At 38.9% G+C, this 25,853-nt stretch overlaps 1 protein-coding gene across 1 annotated transcript in view; it reads right to left on the bottom strand.

Annotated features, from left to right (window-relative positions):
* Positions 1-955: 955 nt before the first annotated feature.
* Positions 956-25,853, bottom strand: part of GTF2E1 (general transcription factor IIE subunit 1) — a 30,473-nt gene continuing 5,575 nt past the window's right edge. Inside the window, exons 3-5 of the mRNA XM_041002845.1 lie at positions 10,412-10,613; positions 6,335-6,576; positions 956-2,778 (exon numbers count right to left, since the gene is read on the bottom strand). Coding sequence (XP_040858779.1) covers positions 2,354-2,778; positions 6,335-6,576; positions 10,412-10,613 — 869 coding nt within the window. The 3' untranslated portion in view covers positions 956-2,353. The remainder of the gene's footprint in view (positions 2,779-6,334; positions 6,577-10,411; positions 10,614-25,853) is intronic.

The raw sequence follows: 25,853 nt of genomic DNA, 5'->3' as shown, positions 1-25,853 counted from the left end.
CAACAGATATTAAGCAGTTAAAAGCGTTTGGCACATGGGATGCACTATATATTAATGACTTTTTTGCTTTACACGTTCACACAAACACTAGGAAAACTGAATCCTTCCATATTAAACATCGTTTTCTAATAATACATTCTTTTTAATGACTCTATAGTTCCATGGGAAAAAATAACTTGATCTCGGATTAACATATATTTACTGAGTAGCTCCATCTTTCTATTCCATGTCAATGACCTTCCATCTACCCCTTTTTATTTTCATTTCTTCATAAGGACTTATGAAGCATAGTCTGTTTTCAATCTTTCACAACTCAAAACCAAAAGGCACTATGCAAAACAATATGACAGTGTAGTTAATTTTACAGGTATTTTTCTGATTTGAACAAACTCTGATTCATATTTCTATATTCACTTGAGAACTTTGCATATCCCACATACACACACACACACAAAGAATATAGTCTTCAAATTAGCTTTTTAAAAGGGTGAACAGTCCCATGTAAACAATTTATGTACTTACACAAAGGTCATTCTGTAGGTAAATTATTGCTAGGAAAAGTTCAGATCATACAAGTTACACCTATGATTTGAAATATAATGACTAGGGCCCGGCGCGGTGGCGCAAGTGGTTAAAGGTCCTCGCCTTGCACGCCCGGGATCCCATATGGGCGCCGGTTCTAATCCCGGAAGCCCCGCTTCCCTTCCAGCTCCCTGCCTGTGGCCTGGGAAAGCAGTCGAGGACGGCCCAAAGCTTTGGGACCCTGCACCCGCGTGGGAGACCCGGAAGAGGCTCCTGGCTTCGGATCGGCATAGTATCGGCCCGTTGCGCTCACTTGGGGAGTGAATCATCGGACGGAAGATCTTCCTCTCTGTCTCTCCTCTCTGTATATCCACCTTTCCAATGAAAAAATAATAAAAAAATAAATCTTTAGAAATATAATGACTAGTAGAAAGTCTTTTAAAACTTTTTAATAGGCAGAGTTTTCATTTTAATTATACTTCAAGATGTTACAGAGTTAGAAATGAACAAATTTCAGTCAGTATAACACAGACCTGTCAATATTCATTCATTAATACAACACAGGTAAATGAAATATCACTTCATACAGGACTCAAATACTCCAAAATGCTATCTCATTCACATACAATAAAATGATAAATACTTAAAAAAAATTATTACAACGTAAGGAAAATATTATTAAAAAGACAATTGTCATAAATTCTTGTATGCAAGTTCTTCATTTTTAAAGTTTTGCCTTAGGAATAATACCATGCTACACATCAGAAACCCAAAGAAACTCTATTTTTTGAGGTTACAGTGCTTAACAATAGAGTAGCTACACTCTGAAATGCCATGTCTGACAAGAATCAAGACAAAGCAAGCCTTCAAAGGTGTTTAGAGAGAGCATATGTGAGCAAGGAAAGGGTAATCCATTATTCTATGCTCAGCTCTGGAATGGTCTCATTAAACAATTTAAAGCACTGACGGGAAGTCTGTAGAAATAGAGAAAAGTCAAGTTACAGAACGAGTCTCAGTTTCAGATTAAAGAATTCCCCAATGAGAACCAGCCCAAGCAGTTCTAAGGCACTATTCCAATACTCGAAAATCTTCAACCCTTAACAGTGGACTCCTTATCCTATCAAAATGTTTTTTCTAATTTGTTCAGAGGTATTTACTAAAATATCTTCTTTTCTACCACCCAAGGTCCAAAATGAAAGGCATTATGTGAAATAACAGAATCTACCAGTCTGATCAGTTTTAAAGACACAAATTCCAGTTTAGACACTGATCATGAGATTCAGCCACAGCAATCCCTCTTTCAAACACACTCCCCCACCCTCCCCTTCATATTGAACCTGACCTTAATTTGGAGGAATACGATTTTTCCCCTTGTCAATGATTTGTTCAATGCAAGCTGCTTTGGCTGAAAGCAATATAAAGAATTGTTTGGAATGGTTGGTCGGAACACATAAAAGGATGTAACCAGTGACCGATGTAACTTATTGTAGTAGGTTTCTGTAAGACATAGTAAATTTACTCTATAGATGTCCCTGATTTGAAAAGGCAGAAAAATGTGTCTTAGCAAAGGGCAAACAACAAATCAGCAAATACAGTAAAATATGAATACTGTAACAGTAGCAGGGAAAGAAATGCTTACAGCAAACCTGCCTTGCTAGGAAACTTTTGGTACAAAATTCAGACTTCCTCTCCCATTATTCTTTGCTCAAAATAAAGATAACAGTTACTTTACATTAACAGGGCAAACAGACACATACTCCATTTTTTAAAGATGGAAGTATCTTTTTTTTTTTTTTAAAGAGTACTGGAAAGAGGAAAGTGGAGGGAAAGATCACTCAAAGAGGTCCTGAAACATGCGTTGTCCCATCGCTATGTATGCTTCCTTCTCTTCTGGTGTCATCTGAGCCACCAGCTCTGGCCCTTGGCTCACTTCACTGTAGGGGAATGGACGGCCAGCCACCATGACAATAGGGTCATCTGCTACTTCCTCAAACTCATCATCTTCCTCATCCTCTTCCTGATGATGCACTGTCACAGCTGCTGGACGGGGTGGAGAGTCTTCGTCTGACTCACTGGTCTCACTCTCAGAGTCACTGCCGTTGGCAGCGTTAGCAGGAGCAGATGCCCCCACGGAGCCTGCTGCAGCTGAGGAACTCTTTTTCTCGTGAATGAGCAGTGCTCGCATGACCTCTTCATTATCATCAGGTCCTGCACGGCCTTCCTCACGGTCTTGAAATGCGTCCATATCTAAGCCACCTGAGGGTTAAAACCCACAAAGTCAATAACCTTAAACATGTAACAATCCAGTATATTTATAATACATGACAGTAAAATAATACAAACTTCACTGGTTCCATTTCTTTAAGCCTGATTTACTTACTTGAAAGGCAGAATAACAGACAAGAGAGTGACTTAGAGAATGCTCTATTCAATGATTCACTCCCCAAATGGCTGCAATGCTGGGGCTGGGCCAGGCCAGAGACAGCAGTCTAGAATTCTGGCTGAATATCCCATGTAGGTAGCAGGGGTACAAATACTTGGGCCATCCATCTTTTACTACCTTCCTAAATAGAAGAGCAGGGAGTTGGGTAAGAAGTACAGCAGCCAGGATTTGAACTAGAGATGCTGGTGTTGTAAGCAGTAATCTGGCACACATCATGGCCCTTGATTCCATTCTTGGAACTGCTATCCATAAAATACTTGAAATGTTTCTTGTTAATGAGAGTTCAAGTAGCATAATGGTGAAGTACAAGGGTTTTAACAGTCATACAGTAACAAATTAGAAAAACCGCTTTTCCACATGTAAGTTGTCTTACTTCCTTAAACAAGTAATTTTATTTCTAAACTTGCTCCTCTTTTCTGTAAAATGGGCTGATAAAAGCACCAATTTTTTAAGGCTCTGGATAAGAACAAATGAAATAATGTTTATGAAAGATGAAGTATAATAGGTGACATTAATAGGAAATCAAAGCATGGCTGCTCACCTTGTTCAGAGTAAAACCTAGTGGTCTTCCAATGGTCTATTAGGTGCTAAACCATCTGAAATCCCTTCTGACCTATCTCTCACCTGTTCTCGTCACCCTTCCCCATTCTGCCCCCAGCTTCATCCCCTGACACACAAGACACTCCTACCCCCGAGTTTTCTATTGTTTGCTTCCTCTGCCTAGAATATTTTCACCTTGAAGTAATTCATACATCTAACTCCCTTCTATTTTTACTCAAAAGTTAAAATACACCTGATACTCCCATTCACAGTGCTCTATTTATTCCCAGAACACTTATTTTCCAACATAATAATAATAAAAAAAAAGCTAGGTCTATTGTCTATGCTACCCTCTTCCCAGGATGCATTCTTTACCAAGACAGGTATCTTTTATTCAGTGATACTTTGTACCTAGACAGCAGTTGATACTTGTTAGGCACTGAATAAATACTTGATGAATGGGTAAATCAATGGCAGTTTTATTTTCTTGAAGCAAATAAGCATACTTAAAATTCTTTATAAAAAGGGATCTAATTTCTCATCACACTTCTATCATTTTGTGCATATTTCTTGCCCGATACAGAAGTAATCGAAGAATTTAAGAAAAACATTTGTGTTCTGTATTCTGATAATACTACCAAACATTTTGTCATTTTCATTACACAAAGGGATTAAAAATGTTATTTGGAATCTGACACCTTGATTCAAATCCCAGTATTTACTAGCTGTGTAGTTTTGCCCAAGTTCTTTAAATTTTCAAGAACAAAAAAGAAAACAATAACAACATTTATATTACTGGGTAAAAGTGGAGACAAAATGAAGGTAAAATGCTTAGAATGGTTCTGCATATAAGACACTATGTATCTATCATTACCACCACCAAGACAAGGCTCCAAAAGGGTTAGTTCTGGCTATAGATGAAGGTAAATCATTTTTTCACTAGCACAATAGAATGTTTTAGCTGCAACTCAGAACATTTTGGGAAGTACAAAGGTCCTAAGATGAGACACTGGGTGCATAAGAGAAAGAAAAGAAAACAAAAGTTGAAGTTTAGCTAAGAAAAGAGACCTTTGATAACATAAATATCAAAAAGAGAACAAAAAATCAAACCTAACTACTTCAAAAACAATGCCAAAGTCTGAACCTCCTGACCACAGCTCTTGCTGCCAATGCCCTGTTTCATCAAGAAAAAAGAAAAAGGTGAGATATACATGGTCTTTTTATCACCACTATCCGACTCCACACTGCCTGCACAAGTTCTAGCATACACAATGCTAATATTATGAAGATAATACAGGTTAGGACGAAGGAAAACCAAAAATATGCAGGGGCAGGCATTGATTGTGGCATAGCAGTAGACACTGTTTGTAATGCCAGTATCCCATAAGGGTATAGGTTCAAGTTCTGGCTGCTCTACTGCCAATTCAGCTCCCTGCTTGTGGCCTGGGAAAGCAGTGGAGAATGGACACAGTGTTTGGGCCCCTGCACCCATATGAGAGACCTGGAAGAAGCTCCAGGCTCCTGACTTCAGCCTGGCCCAGACCTGGCTGCTCTGGCAAATTGTGGTGTGAACCAGTGGATGGGAGATCTCTTTTTCTGTCTGCCCCACCCCCCATCACTCTCTGCAACTCTTTCAAATCAAACTTAATGAAAAAAAAAATAAGCAGTTTTCAGCTATTAATGATTCTTTAGCACTAAATAACAATGCCCAAGTAACACGTCAGTAATGATACACAACCTGGAAATAGGGAAACACAGATCTTATGCTTATGAAACTTAACCAGACATACAGTGATTCCCTGTCACTTCTGCTTTCCAGCTTAACCTTTTAAAAAACAATTATTTTATTTTTATTGGAAAGTCAGATATAGAGAGGATGAGAGACAGAGAGGAAATCTTCCGTCTAATGATTCACTCCCCAAGTGGTCACAACAGCTGGAGCTGTGCCGATCTGAAGCCAGGAGCCTCTTTTGGGTCTCCCACACAGGTGCAGGGTCCCAAGGATTTGGGCCATCCTCAACTGTTTTCCCAGGCCACAAGCAGGGAGCTGGATGGGAAGCGGGGCTGCTGGGATTAGAATCAGCATCCATATGCAATCCTGGTGCATGCAAGATAAGATCTTATCCACTAGGCCACTACCGTACCATGCCCCAGCCTAAATAATCTTAATCGTAGCTTCCTATTTCCACCCAAAACCCTGAGCCCAATACCACAGTAAAACATAAAAAGTAAAATCCTGCAATTTTCAACCGTCTAAAGATTATTACACAATTGTTAACTTATAAGGCTCACAAACATTTCTAAAGTCTTCAAGAATAAATTCTGCCAATCTTGAACTATGGGATGTTTGATAGCCTACTTACATAGAATTTTTGTATATATTTCGAGTAGCAAAATTTTGGTATTTACAAGAAGGCAACAACAAAAAAAAGCTTGGACCACTGTATGCTTATGGCTCCCAATTCAGAAAAATAAAATGTATATAACATAGGGCACTCAAAGACTGAGAGAGGAGAATTCAGCCACCTTGAACACAATAGCACATTTATAAGAAATTAAGCTGAAGAGAAGCATTTTTTAAAAAACTAAACACAGAGATTTAAGAGGCCATCAAGTATTCTAAATATGTTAAAGGAAAAGAAAAGTATATTGATTAATTTCAATGGCTGATTTCAATTTCTTACTTCTAGATATAACATAACCAACTGTTTTAGGAAATAGGTATGCTGGAATACTTAGAAAATTAAGAGCTGCCAAAGCAGTTGCATACCAAGTCAAATTCATTCTATGCTGATCCAAGACATCTATTTTACTGTCATTTATTCTTACCTTCTTTCATGTCTTCAGAGCCATACGCCCCTTGGACAGTGCTTTCTCTCAGCCAAATGGGTCTCTCTCTGGCAGATTTCCCCTCTAGTGAGGCTCGATGAAGATCTTCTTGGTCATCCATGTTAATGACGACATTCTGCGTGTATAAGTCTTCATAGGAGGGGCCTTTGGTAGTCCATGCTTCCCGGTGGTGCCCACTTGGTAGACCAGCAGCTCCAGCAGTAGTTGTTGCATGATCCTTGCTACATATTCAAAAGAAAAGCAAAGGAGAGAGTAGAAAGAGCAGAAAAATTAAACATTGATATTGAAAAGAAGGAAAGCTAAGAAGGCAATCAGTAAAATATCATAAATAAATGCCATTGAGCAATCATGTACAAATGCATGAACAATTCTGAGAAATCTCTTTTAGCAAGTGAAATCTGCAGGGACCAGACCAACACATCATATCAAACTTGTGGAAAATGGAACCAAAGGTAACTTTACAGGGCGGATATTTGGTGTAGTTTTTAAGACACTGTTAAGAACGCTGACATTTCTGCTGTCAGATTGCAGCTTCCTGCTACTGCGTCTCTTGTGAAGCAGGAGGTGATGGTTCTAGTGGCTGGGTCCCTGCCATACACACAGGATACCTGGATTGTTTGAGGCTCCCTTGACTTAACCCAGTCCCAGCAATTGTGGGCATTTGTAAAGCAACCAGTAGCTTGAAGGTCACTGTCTGTCCATCTCGCTCTCCTCTTTCATTTTTTTTTTAAAGATTTATTTTTATTATTTTTTCATTGGAAAGGCGGATTTACAGAGAGGAGAGACAGAGAGGAAGATCTTCCATCCGATGATTCACTCCCCAAGTGAGCGCAACGGGTCGATACTATGCCGATCCGAAGCCAGGAGCCTCTTCCGGGTCTCCCACGCGGGTGCAGGTTCCCAAAGCTTTGGGCCATCCTCAACTGCTTTCCCAGGCCACAGGCAGGGAGCTGGAAGGGAAGCGGGGCTGCCGGGACTAGAACCGGCACCCATATGGGATCCCGGGCGTGCAAGGCGAGGACCTTTAACCACTTGCGCCACCGTGCCAGGCCCTCGCTCTCCTCTTTTAAAGAAAAAATAAATTTTGCAAAAAAATGGTCTTTTGGTGCAAAAAATTATGAAATCCAGGTCATGATAGGGTCTTCCAAAAGTTTTTAGAAAGCACAAATTATTAAAAACGATACACGAATTTATCATCCTCTTCTCTCACAATTCACATGACCTACTTTCTTTTCTTCCGAATTGTATCTTTTATTTCTGTACGTATGCTGTATGCTGACTCCGCACCCACACACAACCAGTTTGCACCCCATAGTGACTGCAACCTGTTGGTTAGTCTATTTTGTTTTGCTTTTTTACTTCTACCATTCATGACCATCTTTACTTGCTAGCCTGGAAGAGACCATTCCTTATCTTTCTCTAGTCACCCTGTTCTTCCATCCCCTATGAGTAAGCCAAGCTTTCAGTCTTTCTGCTATTCCTTGCTTATTTCACTCTCAATCTTCTGAAGTCCTTGGAAACCATCTGACCACTTGTGTCAGTTACTAACACCTTCTGCATCAAGCTCTGCGCATGACTCTACCTCCCTTTTTGTTCAGACATGGATGTTTTAACCTGGAAACTACTTTAATACTTCTTACACTCGATACCTTTTGCTGTGTTCGTTTTAGTGTCCACTGACTAATTCTCACTGCCTCTAACATTCTTCCTTTAAAGCTTTCCCATGGAAACTAACCCTTCCCCGGAATGGTGAGCCATGTCTCATTCTGAATCCTAATATCTCATTTGGCTTCACTGCTTAAGAGCCATTCACCATTTTTGCTTTGCTTCAGTCTTATTTTATTGCTGCTTACTCACTACTTTCCCTTTGGGCCCACTTCATATCTACTTGGGTTGTCTGTCCCATTCTGAGTTGAGGTTCTCTGATAATTAGCTCTGTCCATGTATTTAACTGGCTCATTACATCTCTAACAACACTATTTCTGTATGACCATCCTTTGGAATTAACCTTAGCCTTTATTCCATGCCTTCTGTTCTGCTCTCCACATTCACTGTCACATCTGTGATCAAAAGGCACGTTCTCTCTAGTTGTCCAAACTACAGTGATTCAATCATTTAACCTGTATCTTCCAGCTACTGCCTCTGCCCAAAACTATACCAAGGGCTACTTTGCAAACCACTCTTTCCCACAGCCTGTTTTCCCAGTGCCTGTTCTACTTCATGTTTCAATCATTTCTGGCCTCCTCCGTACTTGTCTCATCGCTCCCACTCTCTACCATTTACTTGCTCTCCTACTCTCAGTCTCTCTAAATATATCCACTCCATCTTTGTGTCTTGCTATATTTGAAGTTTTGTGCTACAGTTACAAATGACTTGTTTCTATCTTCTATTTCTTTCTATATTCATCTGATGTTACTTTGCACCATTTACTTTTATCTCAATTTGATCATATCTGTTCCTAGTTGTTCCTTACCTTTTACATTTTCTATGTTGTCTCCTAGCAGATTGTGAGGCTGCCTTCATTGTACTCTGACTCTGCTTAATTTGGTATAGATTGGCTTTTTTAATTTTAGTCTCCTCTTAAGCATTCATTTTTCTTTCTGCTCTCTTCCGGCCTAATCTGCTCCTGTATATTTTTGTGCTGACTCCATATTCTTGAGTCTTTCCTATTTCCCTCATTAGTTTCTGATTCCTTTCAATGCCTTTTCTATACTCAGTAAACATCTTCACCTGGTTGTGCTCAACCTGTTCTTTATGCCTGTCTGCTTGACTCCACCTGTGAGTGAAAAGGCCTGTTTTTCTGGCCTTTACCCAGCCTACTAAATCTTCAAGTTTTTCCTTCCTCCAGGCCCAGAAATTACCATTTCTGAGGCTATTTTCCTGCCTCCTCTTCATTCATAATTCTGAATACAGAGTGTTCATTTTCATTTGCAGTGTTAATTCTATAATTAATTTCATCTGCTGTGCTAATTCTGGAAATCCACAAAGGTATATACAAATTAACACAAGACTACTTTTATAAAGTTCTTTCTTTATGACACTGTTACAAAAATTTAAGATGGATGTTATTGATGTAGGAAAAATTCTGCCACAAGTTAAACAAATTTTAAAATTTGAAAGAATTTTTGAAAGGGCGTATTTTTCACCAAGAGCTGACTACACACATTTTGTTCTGCTTTTAACATAGACACAGACATACCTAAAATACAACCTACGTGAAGTTAAAAAGCTACCTGACAGAAATCTAGGTATACTTCTTCTGCATGTTCCCACTTCTTCCATCATTCCACTATTACAGTACACCTTGACACTGCAGTCACGGACGACAGCAGAGAGCCCAGTGTTCTTAACCAGAGGTGAGAGATGTATATTTTAAAACTAGCATCTTAAAGATCTACAGGGCTTAAGAGGTGAATGTTAAGAGAAGATGGAAAAGGAAAGGTTACTGACAAGGAATTCCATTTTGTCTTGACACTGGGGGTGGGAGGAGAGACAAAAAGAATGAATCAGGAGAGCACATCTTGACCCCAACACTCATCTTGCTTGAAAAATAATATAAGCCATTTTTTTTTTTTGGTGCAGCAAAACTAAGGCTGCTTCTGCACTTCCAACAACAATAGCCTACACTGATAAAAATAAGAAGTTATTATTAGAAGTTTAGCCAATAACATAAAGTACATTTTGCAAAAAAAATATTTAAAACTAAAAATTATGTGATCACAATGTTTCAAAAACAAACAAGAACTTCAGCCTTTAGAATTTGGCTAGGAAATTTTGAATGCTAAGAAAATTCAAATATCCCACGAGGAACAACTAAATTTAAAATTAGTTAACAACTGACTGAGCAAAATAAGCACTTGAAGTCAAATCTAAGGACTTTTGCTTAATGCCCACACTGAACGCAAAAGCTTTCAGTACAAATTTTATCCCAGGCACACATTAGTAAAACAAGTATGGCACAGTTTCAGCCTCCTGGTAAATTACTGATCCACTTCAGCTCTGCAAAATACAGGTAGTTAAAGATGAATTTTAAAAGAGCACAAAGGCTATACTCACTTCTGTTTTAAGGCTGGGATTTCTGTGGGTTCTGGTTCAAGTATTTCATAGGCCAAGTTCACATCCTCTGTCTGTCGAAGCAATTCATAAATGGGTTCAATTTGTTCATTAAATCTTGCCAAAAGTGTGCGTGCATCTTTTTTGGGCATTGCTGATTCATCCTCTTCTACTTCTGTACGACAAAATGTACAGTGGAAAGTTCCTACAGAAGAAACAAAAGTCTTAGGGAGACAAATCTCCAGGAGGCCATAGCAGCATCCCTAACATCTCTTCATTGAAACTAAAATACACAGGACAGTTAAGTTTTACAGCGAATACCCACATGCTCACTATCCAGCTCCAAAGCAGACATTTTGGTGTATTTGCTTTACATGGCCAGGCATCTCTCAATGCAAATTTTGATGCCATTTTTGATAATATTTCAAAGTAATTTCCTCCCTAATATTCACAATGGCCTTCTTAATCACAATTAAATAAGACTAAATTATTTACAGCTTACCACTGTAAGTTGTGGCCTTTCCCAACAGCTTTCTTTGTGTACATCACACAAAGTTGAGTTTATATTATAGGGAAAACCAAACTCCCAAAGCAAGTTTCTAGTCATCCCAGTCACATAGCCATTTCTACAAACCTATTAACCATTTATATCTGAACAATTTTAATTAATCTACTTCCAAAATTGAAGTTCAAGATGTCTACATTTTTCTGCTCTCTGTATCTATCACATTCAACCCATAACTAACTAATTCCTTAAAAACAGCTCAGACTTTTCACGTCTATAGTCATTTCACTAATCTAAGTTAACCTGAATTGGCCTGAAAGGTGTTTCTGCATCTGGCCTTTGAACCTCTGGGTTCTCTCCATGTTATCACCTCACCCTCTTAATCTAAAGATGACCTGATAGCTGCATTTCTATATAATTTTTAAAATTTACTTTTATTGGAAAGTCAGATATGCAAAGAGAAGGAGAGACAAAGATCTTTCATCCATTGGTTCACTTTCCCAGTGGCTATTAATGACTGGAGCTGAACCAATCTGAAGCCAGGAGCCAAGAGCTTCTTTTGGGTCTCCCACGTGGGTACATGGTCTCAAGGCTTTGAGTCGTTCTCCATTGCTTTCCCAGACTACAAGCAGGGAGCTGGTTGGGAAGCAGAGCCACTGGGGAAAAAAACCAGCACCCATATGGGATCCTGGTGCGTGCAAGGCAAGGACTTTAGTCACTGGGCTACTGCGCCAGGCCTGATAGCTGCATTTCTAAAATCCTTAACATACAATCCAAATTTCTCATCCTGACATTCAAGATGCTGTATAATTTGGCCACAAAATGTCCTAAGGCAACTTTAGTCCTGCATCCATCAAGGAGAGAGGCTATGCGCTAAACACTAACATTTATTTCTACAGAGCTGGTCTAAAATGCTTCCACATATACTTTCCCATTTTTATTATCTATTTGAATAAGGCAGCATGTGCACGTTTAACCCTTGTATCAACCATGCAAGGTGATGTCAGAAGGCGGATCTGAGCTTTGTGATTTGTCCAGCATGACATAGCTTATAAAGGAAATATAACAGCAGTTACTACATACTGAGTACTTTCTAAATGCTAGGAATCATCAATCCTCTGAAGCTGGTATTATTATTACCCATTCAAACCTTCAAAATATCCAGATTCTAAAAGGTTAACTAACTTGTTCAAGATCTTATAAGTGCTAGGTAGGGGATGAGCCAAAATTCAAATCAACACAAACTATCATATTGAAACTTATGCTCCTAACACTGTTTAACAGTACACCATTAGCTACACTTGGATTTCCAGTTTGCTTATTATTCCCAGTGTAAAGGACAAGCACCCTTCCTTTCTGACTCAACTGATCTAAGAAGTTAAAAAGATCATGTAAGTAGCATATAAAGTGGTCTTAATATTTACCTTTAGAAAGCCCCCGAGTGATTGACACATAAACCGCCCACTAATCCTCTTATATCCAGTTAAAAAATAACCTAGGCATTTCTGCTGTAACACTAGATCCTATAGATAAATTCCCAATTAAGTGTCTTTACTGTCTCACACCCAGCCAACAGCACGCATAGTTTTTGTTCAACTAGCCTGTCTGGAGCACTCTCCATCCACTTCCTGTTGTCCAAGTGCCACCTAATTTTCAATACATAAACAAATGCAAGCACACAGAAAAAAAGTATCTGGTAAGTAGGTTACTGGAATTTTTTTTCCCCAGAGTTACACAGATTATCAATATCATATAAGATCCTCTTAAGGTCATGAAGTGAAGCAAAAGTCAGTCACTGTGGAATCATGTCTGAGAACAGACAAAAACAACGACTCTATGCTAACAACAAAACCCCAGCTAACACAAATGACTGCTTTTTCCAAACTAACCAGCTTTGGGCTTACCGTGATCTTCTCATCCCCTAGATAATATATATTTAGATATTCAATCACAGATCCACACTTCTTGTCAGCACTCAGTCTAAAACAAACCTTCCACACACACAACTTCCATAAATCTTTCCCCAAACCACTCAACTAAGTTCAAATTCTCTAAGTCTGTCCAGCACCATTATAAGACATTCTATGGTTTCCTACAGTATGTGGTTTCCTTGCTACAAAAAACATCAATAAATGTAACTCTGTACAGCACAGATGTGAACACTGATTAATGGGTATCAAGATAAGAACTCTAGCCTAATCAACTACACAAAGATAATACAAACCAACATAAAAACAGAAAGAACAATTTTTTTTCTTTGTAAATGAAAGATACCAAAATATTTCATATAGCTGAATCTACATTGTCTATTAGTTGCAAATCGTCAGGTCAAGAGAAAGGCATACACAATCAAAACATATTGATGGTAATTGAAGCAATAAAACAAATAAAAAAAAAAAGATTAAGCAGAATGAGAAGATAGGCAGTCAAGGTATAAATCCTAGAAAAGAAAAATCCCTGGGGGGGGGGAAAAAGGCACAACAAGAGATGGGATGGTATTTGAAGAAAATGATATGGAACTACTTCCAGACTCAACAAGAATTAAAAACCACCTTTCCTACATTTAGTGACAAACAAAGAGGTTGGTTAGAAGTTGCAGATGGTGTTTAAGTTATTAACAGTCTGAAGCTATCTTAGCCTCTTCAACAAGAGCATTAAAAAACAAAATTATCTGATCCTCTTCTCCCCACGTGGGAGCATTTACAAAACCATCAGTGGGAACTAAGAATAATTTAGAAAACAAGCTAATCTAACCCAGTAGTTCTCAAAGGGATGTGAAGGAAGAGATCCCATTCCTCCAAAGAAAGGGTACCTAATAAACAATCACAAAAGTGCTCTGGTAGTACAAAAAGGCAGTTAAAGCAATGGGGAATAATCAAACCTTGACATTGCAAATCCTTAAAGCTATACAAACCAGTCTCTGCAGTGTCTCCCATCCAGGCAAGCACACTGCTGCAGAACCTATCCATTATCACTCCCCTACTTAGAATGCTTTCCATGTAAGGAGTCTAATGGCTGACCTCCTAACTCACTTAAATTCTTTATTCAGAAAACCTCAATAGGACCTTCCCTTGCCAACATTATCTGAATTTTCAATGCTTTTCTGTCTACCTCAACAATCCTACCCTTCTTCCTTTTCCTGTTTCTTGATATTGGCATTCAATGTTTTAGTATTACCTCTTGTATTAACTTATTTGTCACTGCAAATTCTTTTTCTACTCTCCCTTCTGTTTTTTCATTTCAGATGTATTTATTTGCAAGGCAGGGTTACAGAGAAAAAGATCTTTTGTTTGCTGGCTCACTTCCCCCAACAGCCAGGGCTGAGCCAAGGCAAAAGTCAGGAGCTAGGAACTGCATTTAGGCCTTAAATGTGGGCCATCACCCAGTGCCTCTTAGGTACTAGTAGGAAGCTAGATCAGTAAGGTAGACCTCAGCCAATACAGATTATAGGCATTCCAAGCAGCTGTTTATACTGCTATACCACAGAGGCTACCCCTTTTCTTTTTGAAAGACAATAAATATTCTGATTTTTAGCTTTAGGTAAACATAACAAATTGCTTTTCAGTGTAGCTCACCCTCACGAAACAGCTTTTCATTTTAATAAACAGAGAGAACCATCAACCTTTATTTCATAGAAAGACAAGCACAGAATAATAATCCCTTAGTTGGATACTTTTATAGGAGAAAAAAACAAAAGGCAGAGAAAGGACATGGTAAGGAACCCAAGTTCTAGCCTTTCTCAGGATTACAGAAGGGACTATGCAGTTCTGACAAGAGTGGCCTTTCATATTACTGTGAAGAATAGTGAAGGGTCTGAGATACTAACCTACTTGCAAGCTAGCAAGTTACTCTCTCAAAGTTTCATGGACACTGGCAGAGGACACAGATTAGAGACAAAAAAACTCTGTAAACTCATTGCTATAGCTGCAGCCTGCCTCAACATTTGAGACAGTTTCACAACCCTGATTCTCAAAGGATGACACAAGAAGAGAGAGGTGATCAACCGTACATGCAGTGGTTTGTGCTACAGAAAAGGCATGAGCTTAAAGGGAAAGCCAATTGTTTTTTATTATGGGCATAAGCATGCATGCTCTCTCTGCTCTGGAGGGTGATGTTATCTACAACATCAGACATCAGCCAAACACCACCTAGAGGAAAACACTGATTTTATTATGGTTAGATCGTACGTAAATCTACTCTTTTGTCTGGAGAGAAACAACATCTTCATCTTCCAAGGCTACTTGTTAAACGCTACTTGAAAAAGTGCAGAAAAAAGGCAGTCAGCCAGCACCATTGCTTATAAGCCATGCATTATATGTAAGAGCACCATGGGATTTGTGTCCCAGTAATTACCATGTCTGGCAAGCTTTTGGAGAGGAAAAGCTAGCCTCACATCTGAGAGCTTTGTTTATCACAAAAGCACAAACTACAAATGAGAAGCAGGCTGTTAAAAGCCAAATGTAGAAATGTGACATTTTATGGAAAATGACTTAAGGCTAATTTAGCATACCACCAACATTATTATAAATACCAAGCATTATAAAAATGCAAGTCAGCTTTACCAAAATCAGGAGGAGCATCAGGCTAGAAGCTAGGAAAGAGTGGGGCGTGGAAGCTTAGCATATACTCTGTGGTAAGTACCATGCCTCAGAGAAAACGGTGATGGAATATACACAGAAGCCATCATCAGGGAAGCTTCAAGTTTAGCAGAGAAAAAAGATACCTGGAAATAAAGATGAGTGTGAAACCAGTGCAAAATAAAGATCATAAATGTTCCCCAGCAGGTGAATGGACCATGATTTTAAACTGCAATTTCAGTGCGATAGGAACACAGTTATAAAAAGTGATAAAACAGAATAAGTAGGATAAATTGGGGTACCATGAGTGGGTTTTGAATTCTAAACTTCATCCTGATTTTCTTTCTCTTTAGTAGAAGAAAACCCATTAAAGAGGGTTGGGAAAGAACATAAAATCTTCTAAACTAATATTTACAAACACTCATCTTTTGAGATGGCCATACAATAAAGCAGTTTCTTGAGTGTCTGCTCAAAAACTCTGTGAGGGGTTGGGGGTACAGCACAGCCACCTGCAATGCCACCACCCCATACAGATGCCGGTTTGAATCCCTGATGCTCCACATTCAATTCAGCTCCCTGCTCCTGTGCCTGACAAACCAGCAGCAGATGACCCAAGTGCTTGGGTCCCTACCACCCAAATGCAACCCCAGATGAAGTTTCTGGTTCCTGGCATTGGCCTGGTCCAGATCTAGTCCTAGTTCTGGCCACTGAAGGGAAAATCAGCTGATAAAACAATCTCTATTTCTCGCCCTGCCTCCCCCGCCCCCCCCCCCCCAATCTCTAACTCTTTCAAATAAATAAAATAAGTATTTTTTAAAAACTGCTGTTGGAACTGATATTCAGGCCCTGTCAGACAGGCTAGTTTACTGGTCAATTGTGGGGCCCAGGATTGTGCTATCTACTCTTGGTTAAGAGCCGACATGAAGAAATCAATATCTCAACACTTTGGATCACAGATTTAGGAATGAACAAAAGGGGCCCAGCGGCGTGGCCTAGTGGCTAAAGTCCTTGCCTTGAATGTGCCAGGATCCCATATGGGCACCAGTTCTAATCCCAGCAGCCTCACTTCCCATCCAGCTCGCTGCTTGTGGCCTGGTAAAAGCAGTCAAGGACGGCCCAAGGCTTTGGGACCCTGCACCCATGTGGGAGACCTGGAGGAGATTCCTGGATCCCGGCTTGATCGGCGCAAGCACCAGCAGTTGCGCTCACTTGGGGAGTGAATCATCGGACGAAAGATCTTCCTCTCTGTCTCTCTTCCTCTCTGTATATCTGACTTTGTAATAAAAATAAATAAATCTTAAAAAAAAAAAAAAAAAAAGAATGGACAAAGAAATAGAGTTCTGCACTATCAACAAAGTATCATCCAGGAACATGAGCTCCTGGCCACAAACAAGCTCTATGGAGGAAAGCAAGCAAATGAAGGCTACAAAATTTCTAGAAATAGCCTGACATACCATTGCTATTAGACAGAAAGTTACTTGATAGATATTCCCACATATTCATCAGAAGCAAGACTATGCAATAGTATCATCTTAATCCCACAACTGACTATTCTGAAGCATTACATTAAGCAGGTTGTAGAGTGAAACCAAAAATCGCTAAACCTGGACTCAAACATAAATCTGACTCAACAGGCTAAATCCACCACACCGTATTGCATTACACATCCTCCTTCCGATCTCCTATTACCCCTGCCAGTTGCAAGGTAGCAAACTTTTTCATGTCTAAATGCAGCTCTAATTTTTTATGAAACAGAAGGCTAAATAACTTCCAACAAATAACTGATTTAACAAACATTAGGAGCCCATTATATAGTTAGCATTTGTTTAACTGAAAACCTATCAGGTTTGCAAGAAGGATCAAAACATATGTGGTTTAGGTAACACGCATTAAAAGTAGGAAGAAAAAGATCTTTTACAAATATTTCAAAACCTCTATCTTAGAGTCAGCTATTTCAGCAGTGGATATTGACCCAATTCTTTAACTCAGAACTTTTCTAATGAAGGTAAGCTATCACTCCAAAAGAGAGAAGAAAAGGAGACCTAATTTGGAGGATAGGAGGAGGAGTGAAGAAAAAAGGGGAAGGAGCTTTCACCATTTTAACTTTTTCCCAAAATAAGTGAAAACAAAAATGAATTGAGAACAGGAAAGATAGAGAGAAGGGACTGGGAACAAAAGAAAAGTAAACCTCAAGAAAATTTAAAACTTAGTATTTTTCCATTGTTAAGCACAGAAGATGCCTTAAGTAGTTTCTACTTTGCTGGCCATCGCCTTCCACAACAGTTCCTCACTTTGGCACATACAGTGCCCACAGTATGCAGTCAAGAGAATAGTAGCTACAAATAAAAGTCATGAACCATTATTATTCCCAGTTTTACTACAAGAAAGTGCTTTGGAAATTTATAATTGTTAAAAACAAGAAAAAGAACAGAGATATAAGACAATGGGCAGAAGACATTATGAGTCCAATCCTCAAATAGTTCTTTTCTTTAGGACTGTTTGTTATCTTTCCCTGTTCACTCTAATATATAAAATGAATAGGTCACAATTCCAGTTAAGGCTTTGTCCAAGGTATTAGCTACAAGAGGAATATTCAGCCATTTTACAGAAAGGAAAGAAGGAAAAAAAAGAAATCAAAATAAGCTCCACTGCTTTTATTAGGGCACAGGGCACTGCAGTGCTGAACAGGAGTCATGTTGCAGCCCATGCCCTCAAGGCTGGCCAGGGCAGCAGGGAGGATCAAATGTCTGCTGCTGTGGAGCCCTCAGTGGGTTTCTGACCATATGCCTTCTCAAGCCTAGTCAAACATCTTCTGAGCTGCTTTCACGAAGCTCATCTAGCAGGGAAGAGTAAAGACAATAGCAACAACATCTAGCATAGGCAAATATGGAAAAAAGCAAAGCGGGGAAACACACTAAAATTTAAAAAAAAAAAAACAAAACCAACACTTGGTGGTGAAGGAAAAGAAGTAATGCTCTATGACTTAGGAAATGCAGGAAAGACATCCCTGATATATAAGGTATGAATAGAGATTTAAAAGAACTGTGTTTTGTTTTGTTTAGCAAAGCACGTTGACTGGCCAGGGGAAATAGTACACCAAAAAGTCATGCAGCACGGAGGCAGGCCTGGTGCACGCAAGCACCAAATATCACTGCTGCCAATATGGGAAAAAGTGGTAGAAATAAAGTCTCCCAAATTGGAGGGGGCACAGAGAAAATACAAGAGCACCTGAATTCTCCTAGTAATACTAACTTGTGAGTGTGGGGAGCAGTCTTCCAGGGTTTTGAACAGCAGCATATCATGACCTAATATGCTTTCTAGAAGGATCACTGATTGTCATGGCACAGAGTTTCTACAGGCAGCAAGACTAACAAAGGGACTACCCGCTAAAAACAAGAATTCCTGAGAATAGAGCAGAATCTAAATAAAGGTGACCACTTGGGCAATTTTTCTGAATAATTACATAAGAAAACTTTGAAGAAAATTCTCATTGCTGTTCCCACCCTTGGTCTCACACAAGCCTAAAAATAAGTACTCAGAATTTTAGTGAGATAATTTTACTGCACTGTGAAAATCCAGCCACTGTATGTGAGAACACGTATTTGAACTTTGTGTTCCCTTCCAGTGGATGGTTTATGGATTACAGACATTTCTGAAAGGAGTATATTGGGGATTTTGGGAAATAAGATGACCTAACATGATAAATATTATTTTCCATGCCATGGTGTTATTTCCTAAAGTGGCATAAATAGAGCATATTTCCTATATGAAACAACCAAAACCAAGGGTTTTAATTCTTAAGCAAGGCTTCCAAATAAACCCAAAGTATTAGCATTAATCTCTAAAAGCAATGATAAATTAACTCTAAGTTTCTCATATTTTAAAAATGTGAACCATGTTCCAAATCAAAGAATAGAAAGAAATTAGAGTGGAAAGAAACCATTTATGGCATAGACTGAACTTATCATTTCACACATCTTAGAAAAGACCCACTATGATTACAGCATTTGCCCAAGATAACAGTTACAACATGAACCAGCACTAGAAACTAGAGCTTTGGAATCCTAACACATTGTCCTAAGGTCACTGCTTAAAACAAAAATAAAAACCAGTTAGAAATGACAAGTTCAATAAATGCAACAATTATGTGAAAAGTACCCAATGTAATAAGTGCACTTAAAAATATGTAATTCTATGAGAACTTACTTGTTATAACAAGACTCCCATTGCCGAATTTCAAAAGGGCTTAATTAAAGGTGAGTTTATAAAAAAAAGGACTGAAGGGATACTTACAAAATGTCATAGCATTTAAGACAGAAAAGTGGTGAAAGTGAGGTCTGGGCTAAGTGGAAGACATATCGACAGGAAAATCTGTGTGTGCCATTTTAGTTGATGTAATTATTATGTTAAAATATTAAATCAAATGTTTAAATCTCAAAAAGTACCCTTATATTGTTTAATTTTAAAAAAAGAATTTGTTGTAGTCAAAACTAACACATAATAAAACCATGATTATACATTTCATGTAATTATTGTATCCATAATAAAAAGGAATTTGAAAAATCATCATGACATACTGAAAAATGCATAAAACTATAAAAATATTTATTTGCATGCAAAAAGAAAAAAAGATTTAATATGTGTGCAATTTAAAACATCTAAAATGTCTTAATACTATCACCCCAAATTCACTTAACCAGTGAAAAATAAATCTGTCCTTTCTCAATTGGACATTTATCTAGATTTGGTCTAATCATCCATCATTCCTAGATTCTAGAACTCATATCAAGAGGAGAGGAAAAACAGAGTAAGGTAGTACAAAATGACAAATCAAAGCATTATACTAAGATAAATACTAAAACTTATATCTTTCAAATTAGGCCTAAAATCATCACAATGTGCAGTACGCATGTAAAAGGTCTACAGTTTTGATATGGACATTGAAAAGGCAGTAACTGATACACTACCATATGCCAGCATCAAAACAAAAAAAAAAATTGTCACAAAAAAATTAGTTGTTATGTAATCAGCATTAAAACACAAAACATACACACAATAACTAAAAAAAAAAAAAAAAAACCCTCAAATACTCAAAAGCAACAGAATTTTTACATAATACCAATCAAACCTAAAGGTTTAAAGGAAGAGGTGGAGAAGAAGCATGAATGAGGAAAGATACTTCTTCCTTACTACGTTTCCTTAATTTTTTGGGAAATTGGGAACATCCTAAATACTTAATTTTTTCTACATAACCACACAAAGCAAGTTAAATCTCTATGTTTTTTTCTAATATCCTATATGAAACATCCTGGCAATCTATACCCCACATCTCATTACGTAATTATTTTGTAAGATTCTCTGAATTCAACATAAGCATGCACTTGTGCATAATATCATCTGATGTGCTGAACAAGATCATTTCAAAATTTCAATTGTTAATCTGTTACTAAGTATATGTTTCAGTGGCTTTTTCAAAAATTCATTTTCTACCTCAAAGTTTCTAAATGGGCTTTCCTGACGCTACATGTATTCAGTAAGAGGGTCTTCCTAACAATCTCTAATTCAAACATCTAACACTTTATTCAACCCACAATGACTTCTGTGCCTTTATAGATGTTATTAAACTATGATCTTTTGCCCACTCTTTTTCCTGCTAAGAATTCTTAAAGAAAAGCTGAAGTGGGAATAAGATGTCAACATACAAGGCTTCACCCAAAGCACCTAATCTATTACAGCAAAAATAGAACCAAATGCCCAAAAGGGATAGAAAACAGGATAAATTATACCTATTAAAACACATTTTGAACACTAAATACAAACAGGAGATCTTGGCCCATTAAGGATCTGAGAGATCACAAACTGTTCCAGGCTACAATTATGCTTCTATGTAAATGACTAGTTTTTCAGTGAGTTTTTTTCCTTCTCCCAAATTCTCTGACACTATGGTTGCATAATTTTTAAATTAAAAATGGAAAACATAAAGCTATTTTTTTATCATCTAACTTTAGCATCTGAAAAGAGAATATGGCACAAAGCTAAACTTAACTTAGAAGTGACATTAACTAAATAACCCAAGGTTGAGGCTGCCAAAATAGAAATACTAAGTATTTTTACACAAAAAGCTTTCTAAATCTGAAACATGCACTCATGAACCACAAGATGCTGTTCTGCTGATTTGGAGAGATTTCATGCTATGTTTTCTTTGTTTTAATTAAGAACACTCCTCCCTCTATATTTCAGGAAATTAAAGCTGCTAGTTCATACTAATTAAGCTTCTAAAACCAGGTACTATTGGGCAAAGGTTAAGCAATTCCATGTAATGAAATATTCAATGAAATTATCAATGTATATTAAGTATCAAGCATTTAGAGAGCGCTCAACCCGGGGAACACCAAAGGCAAAATATGAATGAAAGGTATGATGAAAAATCCATATTAGAAAAAAGAGAGATGAAAGGGGAACGGTGTAACCTGACAAAAGTCACAGACTTGTGCACGAATTAACCCAGCTAAGACAATTCCAGGACCCAGTCTCCTGGATCCAAAATCACCAGACACTCCTTGAGAGACTCCTCAGTCACCATTCTTTGGCACAAAGCCTCTCTCATACACTGGAGGAAAGAATTTTCTATCAGGGGAAAAGCAAAGTCTAGACAGCTTCAAAATGAATTCTTGAATATCTCCCAGGTGCTAACATATACCCTAATTCAACCTATAAGAACTATTGAAAAAGGAACAGAAAGAGAAACCCATCAGCTGTCTCCATCATTTGGTCAAAACTATCATCAATCTCCAGAAGCAGCCAGAAAATTAGGGTAGAAAACTGCAATCTACCAATTTAGAAAAAGCATAAATGTCAGGGTAGAAACAGTTCCCTCATCCTCCGCTGTATATACCAAATGTTTATTTTTCATCTTCTTTATCATGGGTGGCACAAAGGGGGATGTGAATGAGCAAGAAAGGAAGTTAAGAAAAATATAAAGTCTTCCTAAAGGAATGTACAGACCAAGGGAGGGTATCAACATATTAATAGTCCAAAAAAAGGGGAAATGCAAACCAAATCATACAGTGAAGCTCAAATCAATAATAAGCACATTGTGTTCTCAGAAGAAAGTGCAGTGACAGCAAAATTATAATCACAAATACATTCTCAGAACAAGGATCTCTAATGATTATGAGTTTTCCATCATGGCACTTTAGGCTTCACTGTGGGGGATATAACTGCCAATTAATTAAAGTATTAATGCTAGCTGATCCTCCCCGAGAGACATCAAGGTTAATTGATGTGCTCTTGTTCTCCCTTACATCTTGTCACCTTTGTGCTGACCATAAGCCCTCACACTAAAAACACTTTGCGCAAACTGACCACAACACAAGTGTTTCAATTTCAGCCTCCATAATGTGTTTTCATGCCCTTGCCCACACCTCAACCGACTCACTGAAAATCTTTGATTGTATGTGGATATTAAATCAGCTGTTCCGGAGGCTATCTGCACGAACCCTGGGAGAAATTCAAAGGAGCATTATAGAACAATCGCTATATACTGAGATACAATTGAATCACCTCCTTTTAGAAAACAAACAAGTCTCAAACAAGAAATAAATGTAATAAAAGCACATCATCCTCCACTATGATCCAGAATAATGAAGACAGGACCAGTGCAGCACCAACTTCTGCAGGGAAACACAAAACCAATGCCCAGAGCTCCTTTAAGAAACCAAAGAGCCACCCACCTCAAAAAAAGAAAGAAAAGGAAAAAAAAAAAGTCTAGTCAATCTTGAAAGAGCTGCAGATATATTCTACAACTTCCCTCTGTAATTTACCCCAGCAACTCTCAAACTTGGGATGGTTAGTGCTTTCTTCTAAGATCTCTCCTAAATAAGCCCTTCTGAGGTAAATACAAGTCTGGTAAATATTTAATATAGTATCAACTCCTCTAATGCCTTTTCATCTAAAATGGCTACTTTATCATAAATAAGAAAAAGTCAGGCTCTTACTAGATTTTAATTAATAATCTAAACTGATATTGGGATTATGTCCCATTTAAATATTTTAAAAATTCAGGGCTGGTTCATGTCCCAACTGCTCCACTTCCTATCCAGCTGCCTGTTAATGGTCTGGGAAAGAAGTAAAGGATGGCCCAAGCACTTGAGTCCCTGCATCTGTGTGGGAGATTAGGAAGCAGCAGCACCTGGCTCCTGGCTCAAGGCCCTCGGCTGTGACCTGGCTCGGTCCTAGCCATTGCAGCCACCTGGGGAGTAAATGGGAGCTCAGGATCTCCCTCCTTATTAACCTCTTTCTGTAACACTGATTTTCAAATAAACATATTAATCTTAAATAAATAAATAAAAGGCAGATCTATGAACTCAAAAGTAACCTATGCTCTTGAACACAATCACAACAATGGGACAACCTAAGTGAACAGCATTCTATCCTTCAGCTTTAGAAAACAAGAACATGACTCCCATTAAACTGTGTGAAAGCTGTGTCTGGGTGCGGACCAGGTATCACTGGGCTGCCAATATCCAACAGAATGGGTGTGGCCAGCTGACCAACACCACTGTTCTTGTCAGGACAGGAAGTGGACAAAGTCAACCTGGGCCAACGACCCACTGGTATGTGTGAGAATTGCCACTGGGAGGAGACTCGATGGAGGAGCTTGGGAAACTCCTTTATTGGGATGCAGTCCCTGGAGGTGAGCACAAGAAGCAAGGCAAGGAGCAGCCCAAACCATGCCAGGCTACAGTACCCGCTGGCATACATGTGGGTGAGGTCTGGGGACAGACCAGTCTGGGCCAGCACCTAACACCCACTGGTAAATCTGAGAACCAGGGCAACACCAGCCAGTTCACATTAGAACCAGGACAGCAATCAGGCTGGCTAGGATAGGCTGCAGCACCCAAAAACAGGAGCTGGAACTAGACTAGGCCAGGCTGCACAATAAGATTGTGATCACTTTGTCTGACATTGTCCGTACCAGCAATGTTGGGGCACACTTAAGTAACAGACTGATGGAATCATGACTTCTTATGAAGGACTATACTATTGTAACAATGTGGGAAAAAAAAATCTGTCGTGGGAGGGGGTGGGAGTTTGGGCCCAATCTCTACAAAACTACTACAAAATAAAAATTTAACAATAACAAGAAGACTGCAGTCACTGACGTGAGGCAAGTCATGCCAACCTGGGCCCAGTAAGGGTCAGGTAATTGAGTCCTAGGGATGGGGGATCTGACAAGGCTCAGGTAGCTTGGCTCAGGTCCTGGGACCCACCTGTGTGGTGAGGGCTGGGTTCCTGAGCCCCAGGAATGGGGTAATGGGTGGGGTTTGGGTCACTTGGGTGTTGGTTTTGAAAACCCCAGGGGTGAGGGATATGGCACAGTCAGGGTCTCCTGGCTCGGGGCTGGGGGCCCACTTACTTGGTGGGTGTCAGGTTTGTGATCCCCAGAGATATGGAATCCAGTAGGCCTCTCGTCACCTGGCTCAGGTCCCGGGCCCCCTACTAGGTGGGTGCCACATTTGCGAGCCCCAGGGGTGGCGAATCCAGGGGGATACGGCAGGGTTTGAGTTGTCTGGCCCTGGTCTGAGGTTCTGCTACAAGGTGAGTGCCGAGTTTGTGAGTCCCAGGGGTGGGAGATCCGGCCATGCTTGGCACACCTGGCCTGGTACTTGGACTCACCTTCAAGAACATGTTCTACTTAATTAAGAAGGTGGAACAATGGACACAGGCCCTGTTGTAAAAGGGGAATATGGCAGCACATTTGGTGCTGTAGCAAAAGAAGAACAGAACAAACTGGACAACTACTTCAAAGAAGTGATGACAGCAAAAATCTCAGTGAATGGAGCCAATGGACATTGGGAGGGTGACTTCATCATCGGATCGGTGAAATCGGCAGCACTTCAGAATTATCCAAACCACTTGGATAGAATCCTCAGAATATGTACATACTGAGACTCTGGGTTGATATGCGGTGGCAGTTCCTCATCCCTGGATACTGGGATGTGTAGAAAGTCACGAGTAGTTTCCCCCTTTGTCTCTCCCTTTTGCCCAGAAACAACAAGAATAAATAGCAAATTTGGAAGCAATGAGTTCACTCAATTTTCCTTAAACCTCTATGCCTCCCATCCTAATTAAACCATGTAATCATTGTTAAAAAAGAAAAAAAAAAGAAAAAAAAAAAAAAACAATTTTATCCAATGAGTAATTAACAAACCTACATTTTTCTTTCTAGGCTTGTCTTCTAGGCAAGATAAAATAACTATACAACCTGGCATTTTAACATCTCATATTAATGCTGGTATAATAATTATTATACCTCTGAAAAACACATGCTCTGTAAATTATGTTGATTGAAACAAAATTC

This window comes from Ochotona curzoniae, unplaced genomic scaffold, assembly GCF_017591425.1.
Source record: "Ochotona curzoniae isolate NIBS_2020 unplaced genomic scaffold, NIBS_Ocur_1.0 scaffold_2587, whole genome shotgun sequence".
In the NCBI taxonomy this organism is placed as follows: Eukaryota; Metazoa; Chordata; class Mammalia; order Lagomorpha; family Ochotonidae; genus Ochotona; species Ochotona curzoniae.
Note: the sequence above shows the minus strand (reverse complement) of the source record. Positions and strands in the feature narration are given on the sequence as shown.